The 22,912-nt window shown below is 47.7% G+C and overlaps 1 protein-coding gene across 1 annotated transcript in view; it reads left to right on the forward strand.

The window, feature by feature from the left end:
- Positions 1-22,912, forward strand: part of Togaram2 (TOG array regulator of axonemal microtubules 2) — a 56,886-nt gene that overhangs the window by 15,709 nt on the left and 18,265 nt on the right. The window contains exons 6-15 of the mRNA XM_008846486.1: positions 3,197-3,243; positions 5,807-5,973; positions 9,407-9,563; positions 9,773-9,937; positions 13,010-13,163; positions 14,079-14,184; positions 15,283-15,518; positions 17,457-17,615; positions 21,982-22,099; positions 22,436-22,530. Of these exons, the coding sequence (XP_008844708.1) occupies positions 3,197-3,243; positions 5,807-5,973; positions 9,407-9,563; positions 9,773-9,937; positions 13,010-13,163; positions 14,079-14,184; positions 15,283-15,518; positions 17,457-17,615; positions 21,982-22,099; positions 22,436-22,530 (1,404 nt within the window). The remainder of the gene's footprint in view (positions 1-3,196; positions 3,244-5,806; positions 5,974-9,406; positions 9,564-9,772; positions 9,938-13,009; positions 13,164-14,078; positions 14,185-15,282; positions 15,519-17,456; positions 17,616-21,981; positions 22,100-22,435; positions 22,531-22,912) is intronic.

Genomic DNA, 22,912 nt, shown 5'->3' on the forward strand with positions numbered 1-22,912 from the left:
GGTTATCCCTAGGGGGTTCTCTTTGTAGAACTCTACTACAGGATTGGTGGGCTTTTCTGGGGACATATTGTTTTGGCTTTCCATTTTGTTATTCTTTCGTTGTGGTTTTGGCATGTGAATTGCTTTTATTGTTTATGATTCTGCTATGAGAATTAAGTTGAAGTATGCTTCTGTTTGTATTATCAGGGTGCCTAGAGCCGTATGTAAAGCTTGTTAGTACAGGGTTCAGGTTCTTTCAGGTTTATTTTGGAGGGAACTGATGGCTTCAGATCAGCTATTCAGGAGTACCCACAGAAGCCCAATTCAGGTTCCAGTCAGGTATACTCAGGCTTCCTTCACCATGTGGAGGCAGGATCCAGGCTCTCTCAGGCAGTCCTATGCATTGTCAACCCTATGGCAGAGGGAGGCCAGAGGGGGGCCAGAACTCTGCACTCTCTGGTGGTCTGCTGAGATCCCAGCCTTAGCCTACCAAAGGCAGATGTGCCCTGGGGTCTTTGGAGGGGCCTCATAAAATCCTAGGTAGGGGGATGGGATGGCACAATTAGGGGAAGCTCATTACCACGTGGAGGCAGGATCCAGGGGCTGTCAGGATCTGGGTTCCCAGACTCTCTAGTAGTTGGAGGCCAGAGGGAGGCCAGAATCCAGCACTCTCTGGTGGTCTGCTGAGCTCCGAACAGCTACCCAGATGGAGGAGGTCTGAACCCACCCTCTCAGGCTGTCCCCTAGGATCTCAGCCTTACCCGACCAAAGCCAGGTTTTCCCTGGGGCCTTGGGAGGGGCCTCACAAAATCCTCACCTCCATGTGGAGGCAGGGTCTAGGGGCTGTCAGGCTGTTCCCTGGATTCTCAGGCCCTCTGGTAGTTGGAGGCCAGAGGGAGGCCAGGACCCAGTACTCTCTGGTGGTCTGCTGTGCTCCCACCAAGCAGCTACCCTGATGGAATACACCCTTTCAGGCTGTCCTCTAGGATCTCCAGATGCCTTCTTACAACAAATGCACAGAAACCCCCACCTCATTCTTGTCCCTGCTATTCCCTCTCAGTTTGCACTCACAGCTCCTTTTTTACTTTACTCAAGAGCTCCTGACCTGCTGTCATGAGCTCCTTGCCATCCAGCCTCATCTTCCATTTTCAACCCCCCGTGACTATCTTCATTCACCTCCTGTTGCCAGCAGCTTTGAGAGGAACCTCTTTGGTCTGACCTTCACGGGGCACGCTCACTGCCTTCCTGTGCTACAAATCCATCCATCCTTCTGCGGGCATGCTGTTTCCTTGGCCAGAGCCTCACTTCCTATGTGGTGCTTCTTAACCCCATCTGGTTCTGGTACCCCATCTCTGCCCTTTCACCCCTGCTTCACCTGTTCCATCCTATGTGACTTTCAAGGGCAGCAAGCACAGAAAGTCACTACCTCTGCTCCTGTCACATGACATCCTGGCCACCCCACCTCCTTTCCATCATTTTATTGATTTAATTAACACATCTTGGCTACTTAAACTGAGTATTTCTTTCTATGCTTTATTTATTTTACTTGTTTTGTCTTGTTTTAGACCTCATTCTATTCTTTAACTTAGACAGGGGCCATATCTCAAAAGCCCATGATGTTAAGTTTGGTGGCTGGTGTCAATTAGTCACACAGTAAATACCTGCCTTGAGCTACCTGTCTTCAATTTGGATCACTCTTCACTGACTCTGAGGCTGTTTATCAAGTGGGTGGCAAGTTTAATTTATTGCCTCCTCATTCATTCATTCATTCATTCATTCATAATTCATTCATTCATTCATTCATTCACCTGTCTACCCACTTAGTCACTTAAAAATTATTAAGCACCTACTATGTGTCAGGTGCTTTGGAAATCAAGGTGAATAAGACTCCAGGAGATGAGAGAGATTTTGTGGAAAGCACCCAGTCCAAGTCCAGTGAGGTCAGAGGTGAGATAGATGTCTGCCTGCCATGTTGGGAAGCTCAGTAGAAAACCATCTAAGGCTGGGAGAATTTCTTGGATTTTGAAAGATGAAGAGTGGATAGCGCTTCACAGGAGAACAAAAGAAGAGGCAGGCATTTGGTATTTGGCATTTAGGAAGTTTCAAAGAGTATGCTTCCCTGCCTGAGGGACCCACACATTCTCACCTGAGTAGGTAGGCTTTATCTTGAAGGAAAGACATGCCATCAAAGGCTCTTTGGTGTGGGGTAAGACCAGTTATGACTTCAAAAGGCCACCATATGGCCGAGGAGATGACTCAGTGGGTAGAGCACTTTCAGTACAACATGAGCTGCAGTGCAGATGCCTAGAAGTGCATAAAAACTGGTGGACATCGTGGTCCACCTATAATCCCAGTGTGTGAGGGGTGGAGGCAGAATTCTCAGAGCAAGCCGGCTAGCCAGACTAGCGAGACAGTGAGCTCTAGGTTCAGTGAGAGACCCTGCCTCGGTGTGTAAGGTGGAGATGGATGAGGAAAACACTAGATGTCAACCTTAGGCTTCTCTGCAATTCACACATGTACACCCCCCCCCACATGCATGTACTTCTACACTATCAAACACCTATACACAAAGGCATATACATGACATATACATACATTAAAAAAAAAGTGTGTATCGGGGGCAATGAGATGGCAGGGGATAGAGCACTTGGCATGAAAGCCTGACAACCTGAGCTCAATTTCTGGAACCCATCTAAAGGTTGAAGGAGAGAATCGACTCCACAAAGTTGCCCTGTGGCCTCCACCTGAGCGTATAGCACATATGGACCCTCCCCCCACATCATATGCACATAAAGATAATAAATACAATTACAAAAAGAGGCTACTATTACAACCTCTAGTTTGGGCAGCACAGGCAGCAGGGGCTTGGGGGAGAAATCCAAGGCCCCTCAACAGGGTAAAGTCAGAGGCAAAGGGTCCAGTATAGGACAGCAGTTTCCATGTGGATGCTGCTGCCTGGGGACTAGATGACCACATAGTCAGGGAACCTCCCAGAGCTGTGCCTGGCCTCCCAGCCTGGCCTGGTCTGGTAAGCATCCAACCAACCCTGTGCTTGTGGAAGGAGCTACATCTCCTACCACTCTGACTGGGATACCAACCCAGTCCCTTTACCCCCCATCTCACTGTCTCCTCACAATGGAGGAACCCTGGGTTTCTTGCCCTAATGTTTCTGACTTCCTGGTTTCCATTGAGTTCTTTTCTTTCCCTTTCTTTTAAGATTGACTCGGGAGAGTGGGCCTCTGGAGAAGACCCCTGAATCTCTGGGTATGTATTCCTGTCAGCACTCCTCTTGTTTGTTCTTTGTGTTCATGAACTGGGTCATGGAATTAGGTCACGGGAGGTCTATAGGGTCTCAGGTCAAGCCCTTCATGGGTGGATGGGGAAGCTGAAGTTGCTACACCTGGAGGGTGGTGACAGGCCTGGGCCAGCAACTAGGAAGGCAGCAGTGCTTATTGGTGTCTGCTCTATCAGGCACAGGATGCACACCAACTCATGTAGCCCAGACGACAGAGATGTGCTGTCCCTTTTTGACAGATGCAGGTCTCACTGAGGCTCAGTGAGCTGACACACTCTACTCTCAGGGTCTAGAAAACCATCTTGCCAGATTTGCATTCAGTGCTACACCACTGCAGAGCAGGGGCCTGACACACCAAGCCTCTTGCTCTGTTTTAAGGAGATAGAGAAGTCTGTCCTCACTGGACAGAGTGAGACAGGAAACCTCCTCTTATAACCTCTCAGTCAGCTGGTCCCAGCAGATTCAAAGGTCAGGGCAATGGGGTCAACCCCAGGAAGTAAGTAGGGAAAGGGTAGAAGCTTTCAAGAGGGAGGAGAGAGAAGAGAGAGAACGGAGGGACAAGGGAGGAGAATGAGTGTGGAAGGGAATCTCTTCGGCTGATGATCTGCTGCTATGGAGAGCATGTGAGATAAAGGGAAGCTGGATTATGGTGAGTACTAAAGGTCAGGGGAGGGAGCTGGAGACATGGCTCAGCGGTTAAGAGCACTGGCTGTTCTTGCATAAGACCCGGGTTCGAAATCCACATGGCAGCTAACAACTGTCTGTAACTCCAGGGGATCCGGCAGTCTCTTCTGTCCTCTGTGGGCATTGCATGATATGGGTGCACTTACCTACATGAAGGCAATACATGCATACGCATAAAATAAAAAAAATAAATTAAATATTTAAAGGTCAGGGGAAAGAGGCCACAGCCTCTGAGAGGCACTCTGAGCCCAGGCTGCAGGTGGCTGCTGTTGTGCTGACTGGTAGGAGGGTAAGTAGCTTCCTGCAGGCCCCTTGCTTATCAGCTCAGTAGGCAAGGCACCTGGAAGAGTGGTTAGGCTGTTGCCTAGCAAGCTCTAGGACAGGCTACTGAGCTGGGCCTGAGAGGCAGGCCTCGTAGGGATACCCTAATGGCAGCTGCTTCTCCTGGCTCCCTAGCTCAACTGTGTGAAATAAGCTCAGGATGCCTGGATTGAAGCATATAGTATGCCAAACATCCTTATGAGCTAGATGGCTGGCATGGGGGTTTGGGCCAGGAGGCCGTGTCACTAGTGCTCAGTGAATAGGGACAGGCTACTCAGACAAGCCTCTCTAGGTGTTCCTTAGGGGTGTAGGTGAAGAAGTAGGTATAAAGTCTTAGAACATTGTGACTGTTGCTGTGGATGACATTGCCCAATACCATATAGTAGGGGCCATTCTGCTATTGTTCCAAATCTTGTGGCATCCTGCAGACCTTGTCCTGGTCAGTTGGTTCCTGATACTGTGTCGTCTGCCCCACCTTTGACTTCCTAGCTCCTAGTCACCCCACCTCTTAATCCTTCTCCTAGCCCCAAGCAGAGGAACCCTTCATAAAGGCAGAGGACCCAGTGACCAAGGAGCCTGTCTAGAAACTTAGACTCAAGGTACCCTTTCCAGTCTCTGGTATCTCCAGGTGGCATCTCCAATCCCAGTGGACCCCTGGTTAGCTGTGTCTCTCAAGGATAGTGAGTGATCAAATTTATAGGCAGGAGAAAATTAAGGAACTCATCTCTGCCTTCACAATAAAAAAAGTACTTTTAAATCCAGTGATTGGGAAAATATAGAGTGACAAAGAGATTCTATGGAATTGATATTGTTTGAAAATAAATTTGTATTTTATTATTTTTATTTAAATTTTATTTTATTTTGTTATTTTGTATATGAATGTTATACCTGCATGTATGTAAGTGCACCCATGTCATGCAATGCCTATGGAGGCCAGAAGAGGATGTCGGATCCCTTGGAACTGGAGCTACAGATGGTTGTTAGCCACCATGTGGGTGCTGGGATTTGAGCTAGGTTTTCTGCAAGAGCAGCCAGTGCTCTTAAACTGCCGAGCCATGTCTCCAACCCATAAATTTATATATTAATCAATCATAAGGGCACCTGAAGGTTGTTAGATCTCAGCGTTCCCATCTGTGAAATGAGAGGGTTGGACTAATGATCCAAAGTTCTCTGGCCCCTCCCAACTCTGTTGGAGTGGCATAAAATGGTCAGCAGGCTTGTTTTATTTTTTTCTCTCCCTGACCCTGTTTTCTGACTCTTTCTTCATCTTAGAATAAGCTCTGTAATGCTTGCTTTTTAAAGGAATGAATGAATGAGTGAATGAATGGAGAATGATGCCATCCTCAGCATTTCTGGCAATGCTACTTTGTAGAATAAATATAGCTTCTTCATCAGGGAAGTGTGAGCCAGGAGGGACTGAGGGTGGAGGGCCTGGAGAGTAAAGTTCATCAGTCATAGGGTCAGGGACTCAGAGACAGTCTAGGGTTCCCCTTGTCCTCAGCTCCATCCCTGCTCTTGACTCCTCAGAGCCAAAGCCTTTGGTCCCAGCAGTCAGAGCCAGGTCTGCTGCAGCCCCTGAGAAGTCCCTGGCTTCATCACAGTCTGCCCCTACGCTGACAGCTTCCTTCTTCAGCCATGCCAAAGAAGCCCACCCCTTGCTGAAAGAAGAGGACCAGAAGAGGACCAGCACCAAGGTATCAGGGAAGAGAGAGGAGGAAGAAGTTGAGATCCAACTGGATAAATGCAAACTTGCTTCAGGAATCTGCTGTGTGGGGCCTGCTGGTAGGAAACAAGGCAGAGTCAAGAATTATAGAGGCAGCTGCCCCAAACACTTACGGTCTGGGCCTGTGGACCATTTGGGGTTAAGGGATGCCGAGAGGAAGAGAAACAAGGAGGGAGCTAAGGACCATGGTGGGGAATGGGGACAGGCAAGAACACAGATGGAAGGGGAGGAGGAAGGACAGAAGAAGGTCATATGTGGGTTGGAAGGAAGCAGGATGCTGGGAAGAGGACAGAAGGCTTAGGTGAACCAGGGTGAGTAATTTGAACTGACCCCCAAGATAGTAACTGAGAGGCAGCTGACTCAGAGGCTGATGGGCCAAAGCTGTACTTGACAGGCTGACAAATACCTTGCACTTGCAAGGTGACCTTGGGGAGGTGACTTCTTTTCTCTGGTTGGGATGAATTTAGTTAAACTTACAGAGTCATTGTTATGAGACCCCTGTGCTCATTCTTTGAAACAGATATAACAGCTTAGCTCAGGAAACAGATCTTGAGGGCCTGCCCTGAGCAGGCACTATGTTATGTTATAGTTAGGGATGCTATATTAACAGTAACAAGGGACAGGCTGCATTCTAACGAGGGAGAACCTGAAAATTCTATGGTTTATCTTTAGCTTCTAACTCACCGCAGCCACTCACTCCAGAACTGGTATTGCAAGTCACACACCCAACCTCCATGCAGCACCTGGACGTTATCCGAGCTCCAAGGTCCCACTCACTTACCACCATTTCCTGTTCTGGCTCCATCCATCCAGTGCTCCAACTCTAGCCTGTGCAGTAAGGTCTTCCCTGAAACTGAATCATTCCCAAGCATCCCACTGGCTCTCATTAGCCTTTTCATCTTTATATGATGAAAGCAAACCAAAACTACTGCCTCTTCAGAGTGCGCCTCAGGCTGGCAGCTCTAGTTCCCACTGCCCCACTGAGGTCTCAGATGCAGCCACATCTCAGTCTTCTTCTGCCCCAGCAGCAGCTTTTGACTCAGCTTGCGATGCAGCCCTCTTGAATTCTCTACCTAGGGACAGAGATGAGAAGGGGGCACTCTGTCTTGGCTCTCAGCAGCTCATTCCTTGCCTCCCCTGTGGGCCCCTCCATCTTCCTAACCTCTAGACAGGATGTCCCCAGGGCTTGGTCCTCTGTCCTCTGGGCTATTTGGTTACCCCAGAAGATGTGCTCCAGTACTTGATGCTAGGTACTGTGTCTAGACTAAAGATGCTCAAAGCCCTCACCAGCCACCTTCCCCTGACCTCCAGTATCTCCACTTGATATCTAATTAATTAGATTTCAAACCTACCATATCTAAAACTCAACTTTTGAATCCCTACTTCACAGTGTTTCCACTCAGTGAATGGCAACTCCATCCTTTTAACTGCCCAGACCCCAGATCTTGGTCCTACCCTTGGCTACTTCCTCTTTCTCCCCATACCTTATCGATTGGCAGAACTAGCTCTATGTGTGAAGCATAAAGCATGCCTACAGACTGCTTGCTTCACTGTCCCCATGCCCATGAGCCCTGGTCCACCCCCATCCTCACCTTGCCTCAAACTGTTATCCCCTAATGGTTCTCTATGCTCCCACCTGTTCTACATTCTTCCTATGCAACAGTCAGCACAGTCATTGGGAAATGGAAGTCTTTGTTGTATGGTTCCAGAAGATAGCATCATTGGAGGAGGCTAGGTGAAGGGCATACAGAGCTCTTTGTTCCATTTTTACAACTTATTTTTTTTTTAAAAAGATTTATTTTTATTTTATGTGTATGAAGATTTTTCCTCCATGTATATTTGTACATGGACCTGCCTGCTTCCCTCAGAGGCCAGAAGAGGGTGTGGGATCCCTTGGAACTGGAGTTATGGACAGCTGGAAGCTGCCATGTGGGTGCTGGCAGCTGAGCCCAAGTCCTCTGCAAGAGCAGCAAGGGTTCTTAACCCTGAGCCTTGCCTCCTTTATTATTTTTGTGTGTTTGTTTTTTGCTTTTTTTGAGACAGGGTCTCCCTGTAGCTCTAGCTGGCCTAGAACTCACTGTGTAGACCAGGTTGGCCTCGAACTCACAGAGATCTGCCTGTCACTACCTCCTGAGTGCTGGGATTAAAGGCATGTATCATCATGCCTGACTCCCCAATTTTAATATTAATTTTTTAATGTGTATGTTGTATGTGTCTGTGTGAGTGAATGCCACATGTGTGCAGGTACCTGCAAAGATCAGAAGAAGGCATTGGAATCCCTGAAGTTGGAATTATAGGCGGTTGTGAGCCACAAGACATGGCTGCTGAGAACTGAATTCTGGTCCCCTGGAAGAGCAGAACACACTCTTAACCACTGAGCCTGCTCCAGGCTACCACTTTTATAACTTCTTATGAGTCTCAATCTTTTTCAAACTAAAATGTTATGAAAGTCCAGCACTTGGAAAAGCTGCTTTCCTCAAATGGAAGCTGGATCCTGTCCTGTCATGTTCAAGACCTTAAATGGCTTCTTGTGTCCTTCTGTGGAAAAGCCTAAGCCCTTGTCATGGGCTGTAAGAATCAGTGTGAGCTGGATCCTGCCTCCTCCTGTCCTGGTGGCTTATCCCTGCTTTGACTCGGAGTGTTTCCACCCAAGCTGGGCCCTTCCAACCTCAGGGCCTTTGCAGTCATTCCTCTGCTAAAACATTTCTCTCCTAGACTGTGGCCTGGTACTTCTCTTCATTTGTGTCTTCATTCACAGTTCACTGAAGGGAGTCCCTTGTTTAAAGGGTTTTCTTATCAAAGCCACCATCATCTGTCTTTCTACTTTTCTTTTAGCATATAAATATATTTTTTAGATGGAGTATGTACAGGGTATGTAGCCCTATCTGACGTGGAACTAATTATGTAGACCAGGCTGGCCTCATACTTACAGAGATCTGCCTGCCTCTGCCTCCCGGGTGCTGGGATTAAAGGCATGAGCCACCACACTTAACTAGCATATCTTATATGATATGTCAGATTGGCCTATTTATTGTCCCCTCCATCTCCGAGAAGCTCTTAGGACACCAGGACTCTCTCCCCACACCATTCCATGAAGCTCTTAGGACACAGGACTCTCTCCCCACACCATTCCATGAAGCTCTTTGGGGGCCAGGACTCTCTCCCCACACCATTCCATGAAGCTCTTTGGGGGCCAGGACTCTCTCCCCACACCATTCCATGAAGCTCTTTGGGGGCCAGGACTCTCTCCCCACACCATTCCATGAAGCTCTTTGGGGGCCAGGACTTGCTCTTTTTATCCCTCCTGCAACAGTTTTCTTGTTTGATTGAATGAATGAACTGAAGGTATAGAAAAAATGGTGGGGTTCCCAAGGTCATTAGAGTTTTCCTTGACCTTGTGCTAGATCCAAGTCACCATTTCCAAGTCTGCCCAGGAAAAGATGCGACTGAAGCAGCTGAAGGAGATGGAACTGCTTCGGAGGGCAAAGGAGGCAGAGGCGGAGCCAGAGCGAGAGCTGGCTTCCCAGGGCACTGAGCCTCAGAGAACCTTAGTGAAGGAAGGTACTGGTGCACTGGGGAAGCCTTCTGGTCAACTCCTAGTCGCTCAGATTTCCAAAAGATGGGCTGCCCACAGCTTCCCACCCTCTGCATCCTGAGACAGGGTAGGGAGTCATGCCCTTGTCTCTCACCACCCGCTGATGCTCCCCTTTCCACAGGACCTTGGGGTCAGAGGGACAGAGGACCTGCTCAGTCTAGGACTTTTTCCATAGGCCTCCTTCCACTTCGAGGCAGTGGAACCTTGTCTGTGCCCACTGGTTTGAGCAACCCACGCAGAAACAACGTTGGCGTCATCCCGAGGAAGCGGGCTAACCGAGCCTCCCTGCCCAGCATCCCCGTCAGCAAGCAGGAACCCAGCTTTGCCCGCCACGCATCAGGTGAGGTTCAGACCTCCTCTGCCTGTGCCACCTCAGAATGTCTTGGTGCACAAGAAGTGGGTACCTCAGCTGCTTGTCTTTGGCTTGCTGCTCATGTTCAACTTGGGGGGTGGGTAGGGTAGGGGTCACCTTATTAGGAAGAGAACCAGTGTCTGGGACTCATAATCATCTGTGGGCCAGGCTAGGGGGCCCACAGTGTCACATCTAGGTTTGCCAGCTGACTTGACATGTTCTAAAGGAGTCACTGGTATACCAGGACCAAAGATGCTGGCAAATGCCTGGGAAGTAGGCTATGGGGGTAGAAGTGGGATTTTGGAGAATGGGATATTTGGGAAGAGCTTGGATGCCTGCTTGTGGCTGCAAAATGTCAGGGCTAGCTGGTTGAAGATTGGGATCAGGGGATCTGCAGGTCTTAGAGAAGGTACCAAAGGACCAGGGGGAGTTCTGTCCAGTTCTTCCAGAAGAGCTTCTATTTTGCCTCACTTTTTTTTTGTAGACTAGGCATTCAAATGAGGCTTAATTTGAACAGATTTTGTTACTAAAAAAACTGAAAATAGTCCATCTGATTCAGAGTTTCCTTCAGTGTGATGTAGTAGATAATGTCCGCTGACTAAAGCCTAGTTTTAGTATATAAATAATGTTGAATCACCTCCCTTTTCCATTCAGTCTATCTTTTTGACTGTCAAACAGAAAGCCTTAATTTGGGACTAGTCTTTAGCATCAGTCATTATCATCGTCATCATCGCCATCATCATCGTCGTTGTCGTCATCGTCATCATCATCATTTGTATAACAGTGTCTATACGTAGCCCAGACTGGCCCCAAACTCTTGATCCTCCTGCCTCAGTCTCTCAGGTGCTGGGGTTATAGGTGTGTACCACCATGCTTACCTTCACCTTTTTCTTGTTTTAACAAAGAGATCCATGTTTAAGCTCAAAGACTTTAGAGGCTAGCTGAAATTTTATAGCTAAGGGTTTAAATATTATTCTCCTTTTACTGTAAACATCCTAGTATATGACTAGTAACAGTACTTTACTTATTAAGGTAGGGACATAAAATTTCCTTTAAAATAAATTTATTTAGGATTTAGAAAGAGGCTTAATTTGAAGGAAAGTAAAAAGTAAGTTAAAATTATAGGCAATTAAGAGCTATGGTGGGCTGAGGATTTAGCTTAGTGATAGAGCACTTGCCTGGCATGTACAAGGCCCTGGGATTGATCCCTAGAATGTGTGTGTGTGAGAGAGAGAGAGAGAGAGAGAGAGAGAGAGAGAGAGAGAGAGAATTGGCTTAGTTGTTGAGAACACTGGTTGTTCTTGCAGAAGACCCGGGTTCGGATCCCAGCACCCACATGGCAGCTAACAACTGTCTGTAACTCCAGTTCCAGGGATCCGGTAGCCTCTTCTGTCCTCTGTAGGCGTTGCACGACATGGGTGTACTTCCCTACATGCAGGCAATACATGCATACACATAAAATAAAAATAATAAATAAAATATTGAAAAAGAAAAGGCCACATCTTCCTCTTATGACCTCCCTGGAGCTGACTTTGAACCTTGAACCGCAATCCTCTTCTTTCTCTTGACAACCACCATAGCACTGCTTCAGTTGCTTCATCAGTTACACTTGCACCAACTCTTTGGTCTCCCTGGAAATGATGGGATTTCAGGACTGAACACTTGATTGTCCTAGCCTTCCTAATGAACCTCATGAGATTCTAGCCTTTCTCAGGGGACCAGGTGCATTTAGATCAGCTCAGCTGTGTCTCCTTAGTTCCTTCTGCATGTGTGTGTGCAGAGAATGGAAATTCCTGGGCCACTTGTGGCAAGACATACTTAGGAACACTGTTGAAAAGCTTTTATGGGAGTGGCAGGCTAAGATAAAGTCAACACAAACTCTAGAGACTAGATGCTGGAGTGGCCCCTGTGGGGTCCTATGTGTGTGTGTGTGTGTGTAAGTAGGGAGGGTAGTAGAACCGGCTGACTTGCTCCTGCCCCTGAATGGACCAGTACTTCTCAAAAGCGTCACAGACCATATGTAATTCATGTCTGTGTTGCCTCTGAAGGACAGGGAGGCCTGCAGGATCATGCCCTCAGGACAGGCTAATAGGAAGGAGGTCTTTGTGACTTGGTTTAAGAAAAGGGCTATCTCTCTGCTTAGATGTGCTCACCACTAGCTGGGGGTGGTGGTACAGGCCTATAATCTCAGCTATTCTGGAGACCGAGGTAGGAGGGTTGCATGTCCAAGGCTAGCCTGGACAAATTAGTGAGACCTTGACTTAAAATAAAAAGTAGAGACAGCTGATGCTGTAGCTCAGTTGGTTGAATGCTTGCCTGGCATGTTAGAAAGCCATGGGCTCAATCTCTAACACTGTGCGCACGCGCGCACACACACACACACACACACACACACACACACACACATGCACGCACGCAAAATTACAATCACATACCCAGACCCAGGATCTCCTTCTAGGGATGGAGAACCAGGTAAACCTCAGAATAGAACTAGCCAGGAAGGGAGACATGTCAAAGAGCTGTCCTGGCTGCATGCTGGAGGAAGAGCTGTGGGCACATCTCTGGAGTTCCTCCCTGTTCCTCCAGAGCTTTTCACCGCCCCTCTGCCTTCCTTCAGCCACCTGCCTATCAGTGCTTTCATGCTCAGGCAACCTCACAAGAGGAGGGATGCTAGGACGGAAGGAGCGGAGGCTCATGGGTGGGAGCACGATCAGAGTACCATCAACTGAGTAGGGAGCATTTCAGTGACTCACTGGGCCACATCCCAACCAAGGTGGGAAAAGACTGGGGCTGAGTCACAGACACAGTGGGCTTTGTTATGTGACTGACACCAAGCAGTCTGGGCCAATGTGTTTATAACAATAGAGTTTTCACTGGCATGAACAATTGGTAGAAAGTTAAGTGGAGGTGAGGCCCAGGTTCTGGCTTTGCATATCTAGGTCCTTCTTTCTTCGTGGTGGCCTGCATGGGGGGACCAGGCATGACACCTGAGGGTTTGAATGAATAGCTGCTTACTTGTCTTCCTGGGTGAAGCTTGCTGTTTTTCTCCATTGAATGCAGCTAACTCGTTACCTGCTGTGCTTACCTTGGGCTCTCCTGAGTGGGAGGAAGAGGAAGAGGAGATGGATCTGAGAGCCTTCAGGGAGTTGAGGCCCTTCTCCAACCCAGAGGTGGGGTTGACAGATGCCCTCCAGTGCCTCAACAGAAATGACTGGTGAGGAGGCGCCTTCCCTGTGTGGCCTGGGTTATGTGGGGGTTGAGCTAATTAGGAGGGTTGCAGAAGAGCTCCTGCCCCCAACTGCCCTCCTCTCCAACCCTGGGTTCTACTGTTTTAGAAGTGTGTATGCATATGCATGCATGCACACATGTGTGGGTGTATGTATGTAGTGCTTCTAACTTCTTGTACATGCCCTGGGCCCTTCTAAGTTGCCCTTTCACTGTTCTGTGACATGCCAGAGCCAGGCACAGCTAGTTAGGAACTTGATTATGAAATATAGAGGTGGGGGAAGGTCACAGTTTTATTTATCTAAATTGAGTTCATTTATTTGTTTTGATACAGGGTCTCATGTATTCCAGACTGGCCTTGAATGCACTGAAAATGACCTTGAACTTCTGATCCTCCTGCCTCTGCCTCCTGAGTGCTGGGATGACACGTGTGTGCCACCATGCCCTACTTTTGCAGTGCTGGGAGAATTAAATCCAGGGCTAGGCAAGCATTCTTCTAACAGAGCTAATCTCCATCTAAATCAAGTTTTATAGGAGTGTCCTGCCACTACACGAATGGGACATAAGATCTCAGTCATGACTGAAGTGATGACTTGGGGCCCAGAACACTCACAGAGGCCTTCCCCATCCTCAGCCTCACTTTACAGTATCCTCTCGAAGGTGTCACCTTGTATCAAAGGACCAAATGTGTCCTGGGTGGCTCAGATCCCAGCACTCCCAGAGGGGAGGGCTAGCCAGGAGCCCATAAAACAGCTTGTATTGAGCTGCTAGGATTCCAGGCCTGGTGACACCCCAGAAGCCCTGCCCCTGAGGCCAGGGACTTGCACCCTGCTGGGGGTTGTCTGCAGAGGAACAGGACTCCTTCCTCCTTCCCTCCCGTGACAGGCCTGGCCTTTCTTCTCAGGCAGATGAAGGAGAAGGGCCTGGTGAGCATCCAGCGCCTGGCAGCTTGTCACTCGGAGGTCCTTGGTGCGAGGCTGCATGATGTGTCCTTGGCAGTAACCGTGGAGGTGAGACCTCCCCATAGCTTGTGTGCTTTGCCAGATCCCCCAGTCCACTCCCTCTTCCCTGTGCAGCTGCTCAGGTGAGTTACACAGAAACCACAAGCGTCTGTGGCTTCCAAGAGCATTAGCCATTTTATCTCTCAGCCTCCAGTTATCACCTGTCCTTTAGATTGGAACACTGAGACCTGGGGTTTCTTTATTTGTTATCTTTGGGAATTGAAACATTTGAAGTCACATTGCTCATTTGTCACAACCTCTGCTGTCCTATAAATTCAAAATACCTGAGGAAGGATGGAATGTTCTGGACTTGATCTCCAACCTTGGGCTGTGTAGCATTTTCTAAGGCCTGCATGGAGATCAGCCTAAGCTCCACTCTGAAAGGCAGTAACATGAGCTTGATCCCTGTAGAGGCTAGTCCACACCCTTGGGAACTGGCTGCTCTAGTGAGGGTAGGTGAGTTATGAATACAGACAGAAGACAATGTGTTGACACAGGCTGGAGGTGTCACGTGGTTGAGGGTTGGTGTCTCCCTTTGCAAAATGAGTGTCATAGGTCTTCTAGTAGCTGTGAAGAATAAAGTGGACAGGTTTTGTAAATGTGCTGAACTAGCTCCTTTCTCATGACTATGACAAAACACTTAAGGAAAGATTTATTTTGGCTCATGTTTCTGAGAAATTTCAGTTCATCATGGTGCAGAAGGCATGGCAGTGAGAAGGGTTCTATTCATGGCAGTTGGAGTATGAGGTGCAGCTTGTTCATATGATTGATGGTAGATACAACTAGTGGAAAGCTGATCTGGAACCAGGGGTGGGGCTATAACCTGTGGGAAATATTCTGATTTGAAATATAGCATGCACTTTGCAGATCAAGTATGCAAATTTCAGACAATGATGAAGATGGAATTAATAGTTATGATAACAAAATGAGGCTGTTCTACCCAAGGACATGGAAAGGTTCTCTTTTCTAGTATGGTCAAAGATGAGGGTGGGGGTTTGGGGTGGTGAGAAGATGGGAGGGGAGTCAGCCTAGTATCCATCTTGTATGTATTCAGAGCCCTTGGGGAGGTCCAACCATCCTGGAGGTCCCTTCTCCTCTCTCTCCAAGGTCACTAATCTCCGCTCTAAGGTGTCCCGCCTGGCCATCAGTACTCTGGGAGACCTTTTCCGGTCCTTAAAGAAGAACATGGACCAGGAGGCTGAAGAGATCACCCGCTGCCTTCTTCAGAAGATGGGGAACACCAGCGAGTTCATTCAGCGTGCAGCCAACAGGGCCCTGGGTGCCATGGTGGAAAACGTCACCCCTGCTCGTGCCCTGGGGGCCCTCACCTCTGCGGGTGTCTAGTATGTGCTGCCTGCTGTCTGGGGTGTGTGTCAGGGGCGAGGACTTGGAGTATGAAAGGAACATGGAAGAATGGGAGAAAGGGACAGGGAGGAAGGAAGCAGAAACTGCATTACAGAGGGTTTTTGGGATGTTGGGGGTCAGGGTGCTGAAGGTGCCTACTGCAGGCTTCATAGCAAATGTGGGGGAGAAAGATCCTGGTTTGAGAGGGCTCCTGCTACCCTTTCTAGGCCAGGATGGAGAGAATGGGCTGAGTTTGACTGGAAGGGGGAGTGCTGTTTTTCTTCACAGACTGGGGAACGTGCATGGTGACCATGGTAATGCTTGGGAGACAAGGCTGCAGAGGTAGCCTCAGCTGTGCCTCAGGGGCTCCTATCTCTCCCAGGAGAGCATGTTTTTTTCTGATGAAATGTAGAACCAGTGAGGACAGCCAGGAGCAAAGCTGGCCTCTCTCATGAGGGAGGAGATTGGGTTACTGTTAGAGCCCAACTTACTTCCCCTCATGTCACAACCCAACAGCAAAACCAAAGGCATTTTCCAAGCCCCTCTTCCCACAGAGCAATAACACCTCTCTGCCCTTGTAAGTCAGTCATCACACTGTGGCACCTGCTTCTCAGCAGATCTAGGGCCTGCTGTGTTGGCCAGCAGATCCTGGCTATTGCCTCACTATCTATTGTGAAATGTGAGCCACTCCCAAACCCCACTGCCTGGGTTCACATCCTGCAGTGGGGTCCCCTCTCTGGGCCTCTGTTTCCTCATTGATGGGGATAATAATGGTGCCCATCACCCGAGGTAGTTCTGAGGAATCAGTGAATGGCTCCAGAGACAGTTTTTAGAACCTTACCTAACATTTACTGAGCACTGGTTGTGGCTGAATGACCTTGGGAGAAATGGTGCTTTTTGTAGATTCTTCCCTTTGCCTTAGTGTCCTCATCTGCAGAATGATAGTAGTAATTCATGGAGTTGATGGGAGATGATGGGTAAAAGGAGCCAGCACAGTGCCTGACACAGGGGGTATAATAATTGATCATTGTCAATAAGAACCAGGTCATGTGTCCTTTAGAAGCCCATAACAGGGCTCGTATGTTTGGATCTCCTGTGCTAACATGTACATTCAGCTTTAGCTTCCAAAGCATAGGCCTATGGGCTACACTGAGTGAGGAGAGTTTTACGTGTTCCATTGATGTGGGACACTGTGTGTGTGTGTGTGTGTGTGTATGTATGTTCTTGTATGTGTGTGTAAGCGTGTGTGTGGTGTCAGTGCTGTCTGATGAGCTGTGGACATAGAAGCCCTGCTTGAAAGAAGTTGACACCATGACGGGTTTCTCTTATCAGAGTTCAGGTTCTACCTGTTGCAATGACCAAATCACCCAGTTAAGTTGCACAAATGTGTGCTAAACTCTCACTAAATAACAGGCATGTGCTGAACACCAGCAGGAACCAGGGTGACACAACAGAGAGTCAGCATGGCACCTACTCCCAGGGGGCTAGCTGCCTGACTGAGGGGCTAGGGTATAAGGGTGCAACTGTATTTACCAAGGGACCAAGCAGGTGCCACTTCAGAGGAGACGCTTGATTGTGCCTGTGGAACTGGGAGAAGGAGACATTGATTGGGAAGGGTTTTCCTAAGTTGAGGAAAGATTGGGACACACATGTGTGGACAGGATGACTTTAGCTCAAGAAGGCCCTGTGTATACACAGGCCCATTTAGGGAACATCGTCTCACTGCATGTCCCCGTGGTCACCTTCAGCCATCATCAGGAACTGACTACTGTTTCCTCAAAGACACCCCCAGCTCACAGAGGACAGGCTTTAAAGCCATGGTTGGCATGAACATAGGTCTGCAGTCTACAATCTTAGCTCTGTGTGTATGTTAGTCTGGGGCCTCCAAACCCTTACTCTGTGACCGACCACTTGGCTGTGATTGTGTTTCTTTTCAGCCATCGGAACCCCTTAGTCCGGAAATGCACTGCCAAGCATCTTTCTGCTGTCCTGGAGCAGATTGGAGCTGAGAAACTTCTTTCAGGAACCAGGGACAACACAGACATGCTGGTGCACAACCTGGTGAGGTTGGCCCAGGACTCTAACCAGGACACGAGGTAGGGCAGGACTCAGGCCCAGGTATGGCCAAGGTAACTAGGTACCCATCAGGGCCTGGTGCCACAGCTCACAGCTCAGCTTTCTCAGGGTTTTGCAGAGGGACAGATAGATGGATGGAGGCTGGATCCTTTCCTGTTAGCTGCTGCCTCCGAAGCATCAGAGCCAGCCTGTTTAGGCAGTGGTCAGTGCCTCTTTAACTTCCCTTCCCTCCCCTCCTTGCAATGTGGCTCTTGTGTCCACCTGCCCCAGGGCTTTTCTTGATGAGATTGGTCAGCTTATTTTTGCAAGAGGTGTTTACTGAGTGCTCTTTTCACTATTATGGATACAACAATGAATAAGGAAAATTAAGCCCCCGTTGTCTTGAAGCTTACCTCCTAGTTGAAGAAGACACATAGATGAATAAATACAACGAGCATTTAAGAAACAGATAAGGGGGACAAAGAGAAAGCTGAGATGGATGGAGATTGGAGTGGAGTGGCCTGAAGCTGAGGGTCAGGGAGAGCTGTGTAGGGACAGTGACGACTTGCCATTCTTTCAATGTCTTTTCTTCATTACTAATGACTTTTTTATTCACATACTTGCTAGCATTTTGATTAAAATACTTCTGGTTGCTCAAATGGGAGAAGTTGGAGGGGAGCAGCACCTGGCAAGAGGGACTGGAGGTTGGGACCAGAAGAGAGGGGTGGCATTAGGTTTGTTTTGAAGGCAGAGCCAATAGGTGGTGAGGGTTTCAAAAACACATCAAAGATGCCCCTTAGGCTTTAAACCAAACAGCTGGGTCAATGGTTGTATTGTTCACTGAAAGGAAGAATATTGGAGAGGACTGTTTTCAGAGATGGAAATCAAGACCTAGCATCTCTCTAAGACTTAATATTCCTCCCTGGATGACACTGGCTACATTACATTTTCCTTTTTGGTACCCTGTGCCTCCTGGTTTCCAAGTAACTGTACTTCCTGCTTCTCCTTGCCCCTTGGGACCATTTCTCCATCCTGCCTGTCATCTGAATAGAGGCGGTTGTGGAATGTCCTTAGTCCTCTGTCTTAGGATATTTCCCTGTTGCTGTGATAAAATATGCTGTCAAAAACAACTTAAGGAAGAAGTGGTGGATTTTAGCTCACGATTCCCCGTTATATAGTCCATCATTTTGGGGCAGTCAAGGCAGGAGGAACTTGAAGCAGCTGGTCACACTGCGTTTGCAGTCAAGAGCAGGGAGTAGTGAACTAATGCATGCATGCACATGCTCAGCTTGCTCTGTCCTTTTCATTCAGTCCTGGGCCCACCCAGTCCATGAAATGGTGCCACACACATTTAGTTAGGGGTCTTTCCACCTCAATTGACCCAACTAAGAAAACCCCTCACAGGCATGCCATGGTTCAATTTCTCATTGAGCGTCCCTTCCCAGATGATTCTAGATTGTGTCAAGTTGACAATTAAAACTAATCATCACAGCATGGTACCCTCAAGATCCCCCCCCCATCTGCCAGAGTCCCTTCAGAGTCCCTCCCCAAGTCCCACCAGCCAGCTAACCCTCCCTCTGCCACTGCCACCTCCAGCGGGATCGTGTGGCACATGTGCAACCGCAGACCTACCAGATTAACGAATCTCTAAACTCACACTCGAGGAGCTTCTTGCAGCAGATGTTGATTAACACAGAGACCTACAATTTGTCAACATGCAGAAAATAAGAGATTGTGGAGTGCTCAGTCCTAAATGGGGCATCAATATCATACCCTCTCCTCCCAAGGCTCAGGGATCATTGTGGAAGAGGGGGTGGAAAGATTATAAGAGGCAGAGGTGGTGGATAAATACAAGGAAATCCTGTTTTCCAGACATAACAGGATAGTTGCACATATGAACCCAACAGCACTGTGACAGGATACACAAGTCAGAGCCAGGAGCCAAAATCCCAGGATGGAGTGGGGAGGTTGGCAAGGAGCCCCAGCCATAGCTGAGAAACTTTTGGCAGTTCATAGATACTGGGAGAGAAACAGAGAGTCAGTTTTCTTTAAGAGTGTGATGCTGGGTATGTTGACTGTACTCCAGGGGATGGACCCATACCCAATAGCATTTGGAGAACACAAATTAGACTTGATGGTCCTTAAAAAATAATTGAGAGATAAAGTTATGGCTTAGCAGTTAAGAGCAGTGGCTGCTCTTGCAGTGGACCCAAGTTTGGTTCCTAGCACCAACATGGTGGCTAACAACCATCTGTAACTCCAGTTCCAGGAGATCCAATGTGCTCTCCTCTCTTCCACAGTCACTGCACTCATGTGGTATAGTTACATACATTCAGACAAAACACTCATACACATAAAATACAAATAAATAAAATATAACAAAAATAATAATGATTATGAAGCAAGGGGGTTGAGGATGTGGGGGTGCATCTGAGAGGAGATTGGGGACGGGATCCGAATAAGGTCAAAATACATTGTATGAAATTCTCAAAGAATCACTAAAAATATTTAAAACAGAAGCAAAAATAAACAGAAAACCCACTAACCATCATATCTTCTCTCCTCCTCCTCTCTGGCTCTCCCACCATCAGCAAACTGCAGTTTTCCAGTATTTCCTTCTAGCACCTACCCTCTTGGGCATCAGCCTCCTACCTCTAATACCTCCAGGGGACCCATCCCTGCATCTCCCACTGCCATCTTCAGTACAAAGTGTCCCTAAAGGATCTCATTGCTTTCCCAAACTTGCTTCTCAGATTGTGTTCCCTCTGTTGTTCAATGTTGCTGTTATTTACCAACTCGCCCAAGTGCAAAATAGATGCTCCCATTCTTTACTGAATCCCAGACACATGCCCCCCCCCCCACATTGCAATATCTTTGAAGTTGGCACATATGTATCTTCCAGCTCGAGGCCTCTCACAGCTGCTGTGGGCCAGCCAGCGATTATTACCTGGGTTTTACTATTTGTACATTTTCAGATTTGGTTGTTGAGGCTCCTTGTATAAACTTGTGAATTAAAGATTGCACTGTAGGAACTATGCTTAGAGCTTTTCTTTGCTTGTCAACTGTTTATTTTTGAAAGTCATTTTGGGTGCTCTGCAGAGAATTGTTGAGTTAATTCCTATTTAAAATGTCTTAGAAATGTTATACTGTTATTTGGCACTGAAATGAAAAGTTGCAGTAATAAAAAGTTATGTATAGCAGTAGGGCCTCAATGAGATCAATAAAGCAAGTCTTCATGTGGCAGGGATGATCAAAATTCCACATTTTCTTGCAAAGTAAGAACTTCACTTGCTCTAAGGAAGGAAAAGAGCACAAGTCACATGACCTCTGTTCCTCGGGTGGCAGTGGCACTGAAGGCAGTGGAAATTGTCCGCAGTTTCTTGTCCTGTTTTTACTTAGTGGAAAATAAGGTAGTGATGCATTTTAGAATCAACAGTCTTAGACTGGATGGAGTGCAGACATTCTAGATGCTTCCTGCTCCGCCTCCAACCAGCTTTGAAATCCTGCGATTTCAACCCCTTTGCCACCTCTGGAACCTGATTGCCCTTATCCCCATTCTCCTTCTTTCAAACCCCTAGTCTTGCTCCCCATGACCCACCCTCTTGCCAGAGACATTTGGACTAACATGAGTATCTGGCCCTTCCTTAGCTTTCCATTGCCTGCAGGCCAAAGCCCAGCTCCTTCACATGGCTCTAAGCAGGTGGCACCCCCCCCCTCTGTCTAGTCTCTCCTTATGTTCCGCCTCATATTCTGTAACTGTATCTGGCTGCTGTGTCAGACTATGTTGTAGGTTCTAGAATGACCCTCCTCCTCCTTACTTCCTAGTCCCACCCCATTTATGAACTTGTACTCATCCTTTGAGTCCCAACCCAAGGGTTGCCTCTTACATGAAGCCTTTTGATTCCTGTCCCCAGCCAGCACTACTTACAGGTAGAGTTGACTATTTATTCCCTTCTATATTTTTCCAGTGTACCCTTCCATAGACTTCTAAGTGTCCCAAACTAGAAAAATGTTAGGGACATATTGGTATAGCCATCCAGAATACTGGGTAGCTATTAAAAAGGATGCTTTGAAGAATATTCAATGATTAATAAGATGATTAATAAGAAAGTGAAAAGACTGGAAGCAAGTTGCCTATGTATTCTGATATCCATTAAAATGTAAATGCATAGAAAAAAGACTAAAGAAATATATAAAAATTTAATAGTGATTTTCTCTTGGTAATGGCATTATGGATGATGTTTATTCTTTTATGAATCTAATTTTTAACTATGTAGGGCTTGCTTTCCTAATTAGAAGTATGCAAACCTCTCCCACTGTAATTGGGAAAGTTGTATAAAGCTGTAGAGTGAATTTATTGGGCCTCTCGGTGACTGTTTCTTCATCTTGCTGTTTCTCCTATGGCAGATTTTATGGCCGGAAGATGGTGAATATCTTGATGACCAATGCAAAATTTGATGCATTTCTGAAGCAGTCCCTCCCGTCTCATGACCTGCGGAAAGTCATGGCGGCCATTAGACAGAGGGTGAGCCAATGGAATGCAGCTGGCAGAGCCTGGCAGCCCTTGTGTGGGTCAGGAGAGTGGATCAGGAGCCCAGAGGCTCCCACTTCATCATGATTCCTGACAAGGGACTTAAATGTGCTTTCTGTCCTCAGTGCCCATACCTGAGTCTACCCCTGTGCACCTCAAACTTCCAGGGCCTCCCACCTTCACGTGTTAAGTGGAGATCTTGATCTCTGCTCAGCTAATTCCAGGGCTTTGGATTGTGACCAGGAAGCACTTCCAGGTGGAAAGCTTTAGCCCTTTTGTTATGATGTCAGGCCACCCCTTTTGGTTCATCTTCTCTGTTTGTTTCTTAAGGGAATACAAGATAATCATGAACTTCCATCTGCCAAAGGCCACAAGGTGTTGAAGAGTCTGGTGGTGTGTGAGAATGGGCTGCCAAGTGATGAGGGGTATGGCTGCTCTCATGTCCCTGTGGCTCCATTGTCAAAGCTGCCAATGGAGATGTCTTGCTTATCTATGGTCAGGGGCTGCTCTGGGGTGGCTTGTGGACTGGGGTTTGCATTTCTCATAAATAAACTTATAGGGTGCATTCTCTCACACACATCTTCAGCAGACCAAATCGTGGGCTTGGCAGCACCTGCCCACAGAGGGTAATTCCTGTAGTCTTGGCTGAGAGAACGTGATTCTGCCTGTATAGCTGGGACTTGTTGGCTGAGCTCTCTGTGTAAGCTCAGCATCCTTTTGTTCACTTAGATCAGTATGTCTTTTAGTTACCAGATTGGCCAGTCTGGGACTAGTTCAGAGACAGGGCTGGAACACAGGCAGACAAGA

The sequence above is a fragment of the Nannospalax galili genome, unplaced genomic scaffold (assembly GCF_000622305.1).
Source record: "Nannospalax galili isolate Female #2095 unplaced genomic scaffold, S.galili_v1.0 scaffold683, whole genome shotgun sequence".
Classification (NCBI taxonomy): Eukaryota; Metazoa; Chordata; class Mammalia; order Rodentia; family Spalacidae; genus Nannospalax; species Nannospalax galili.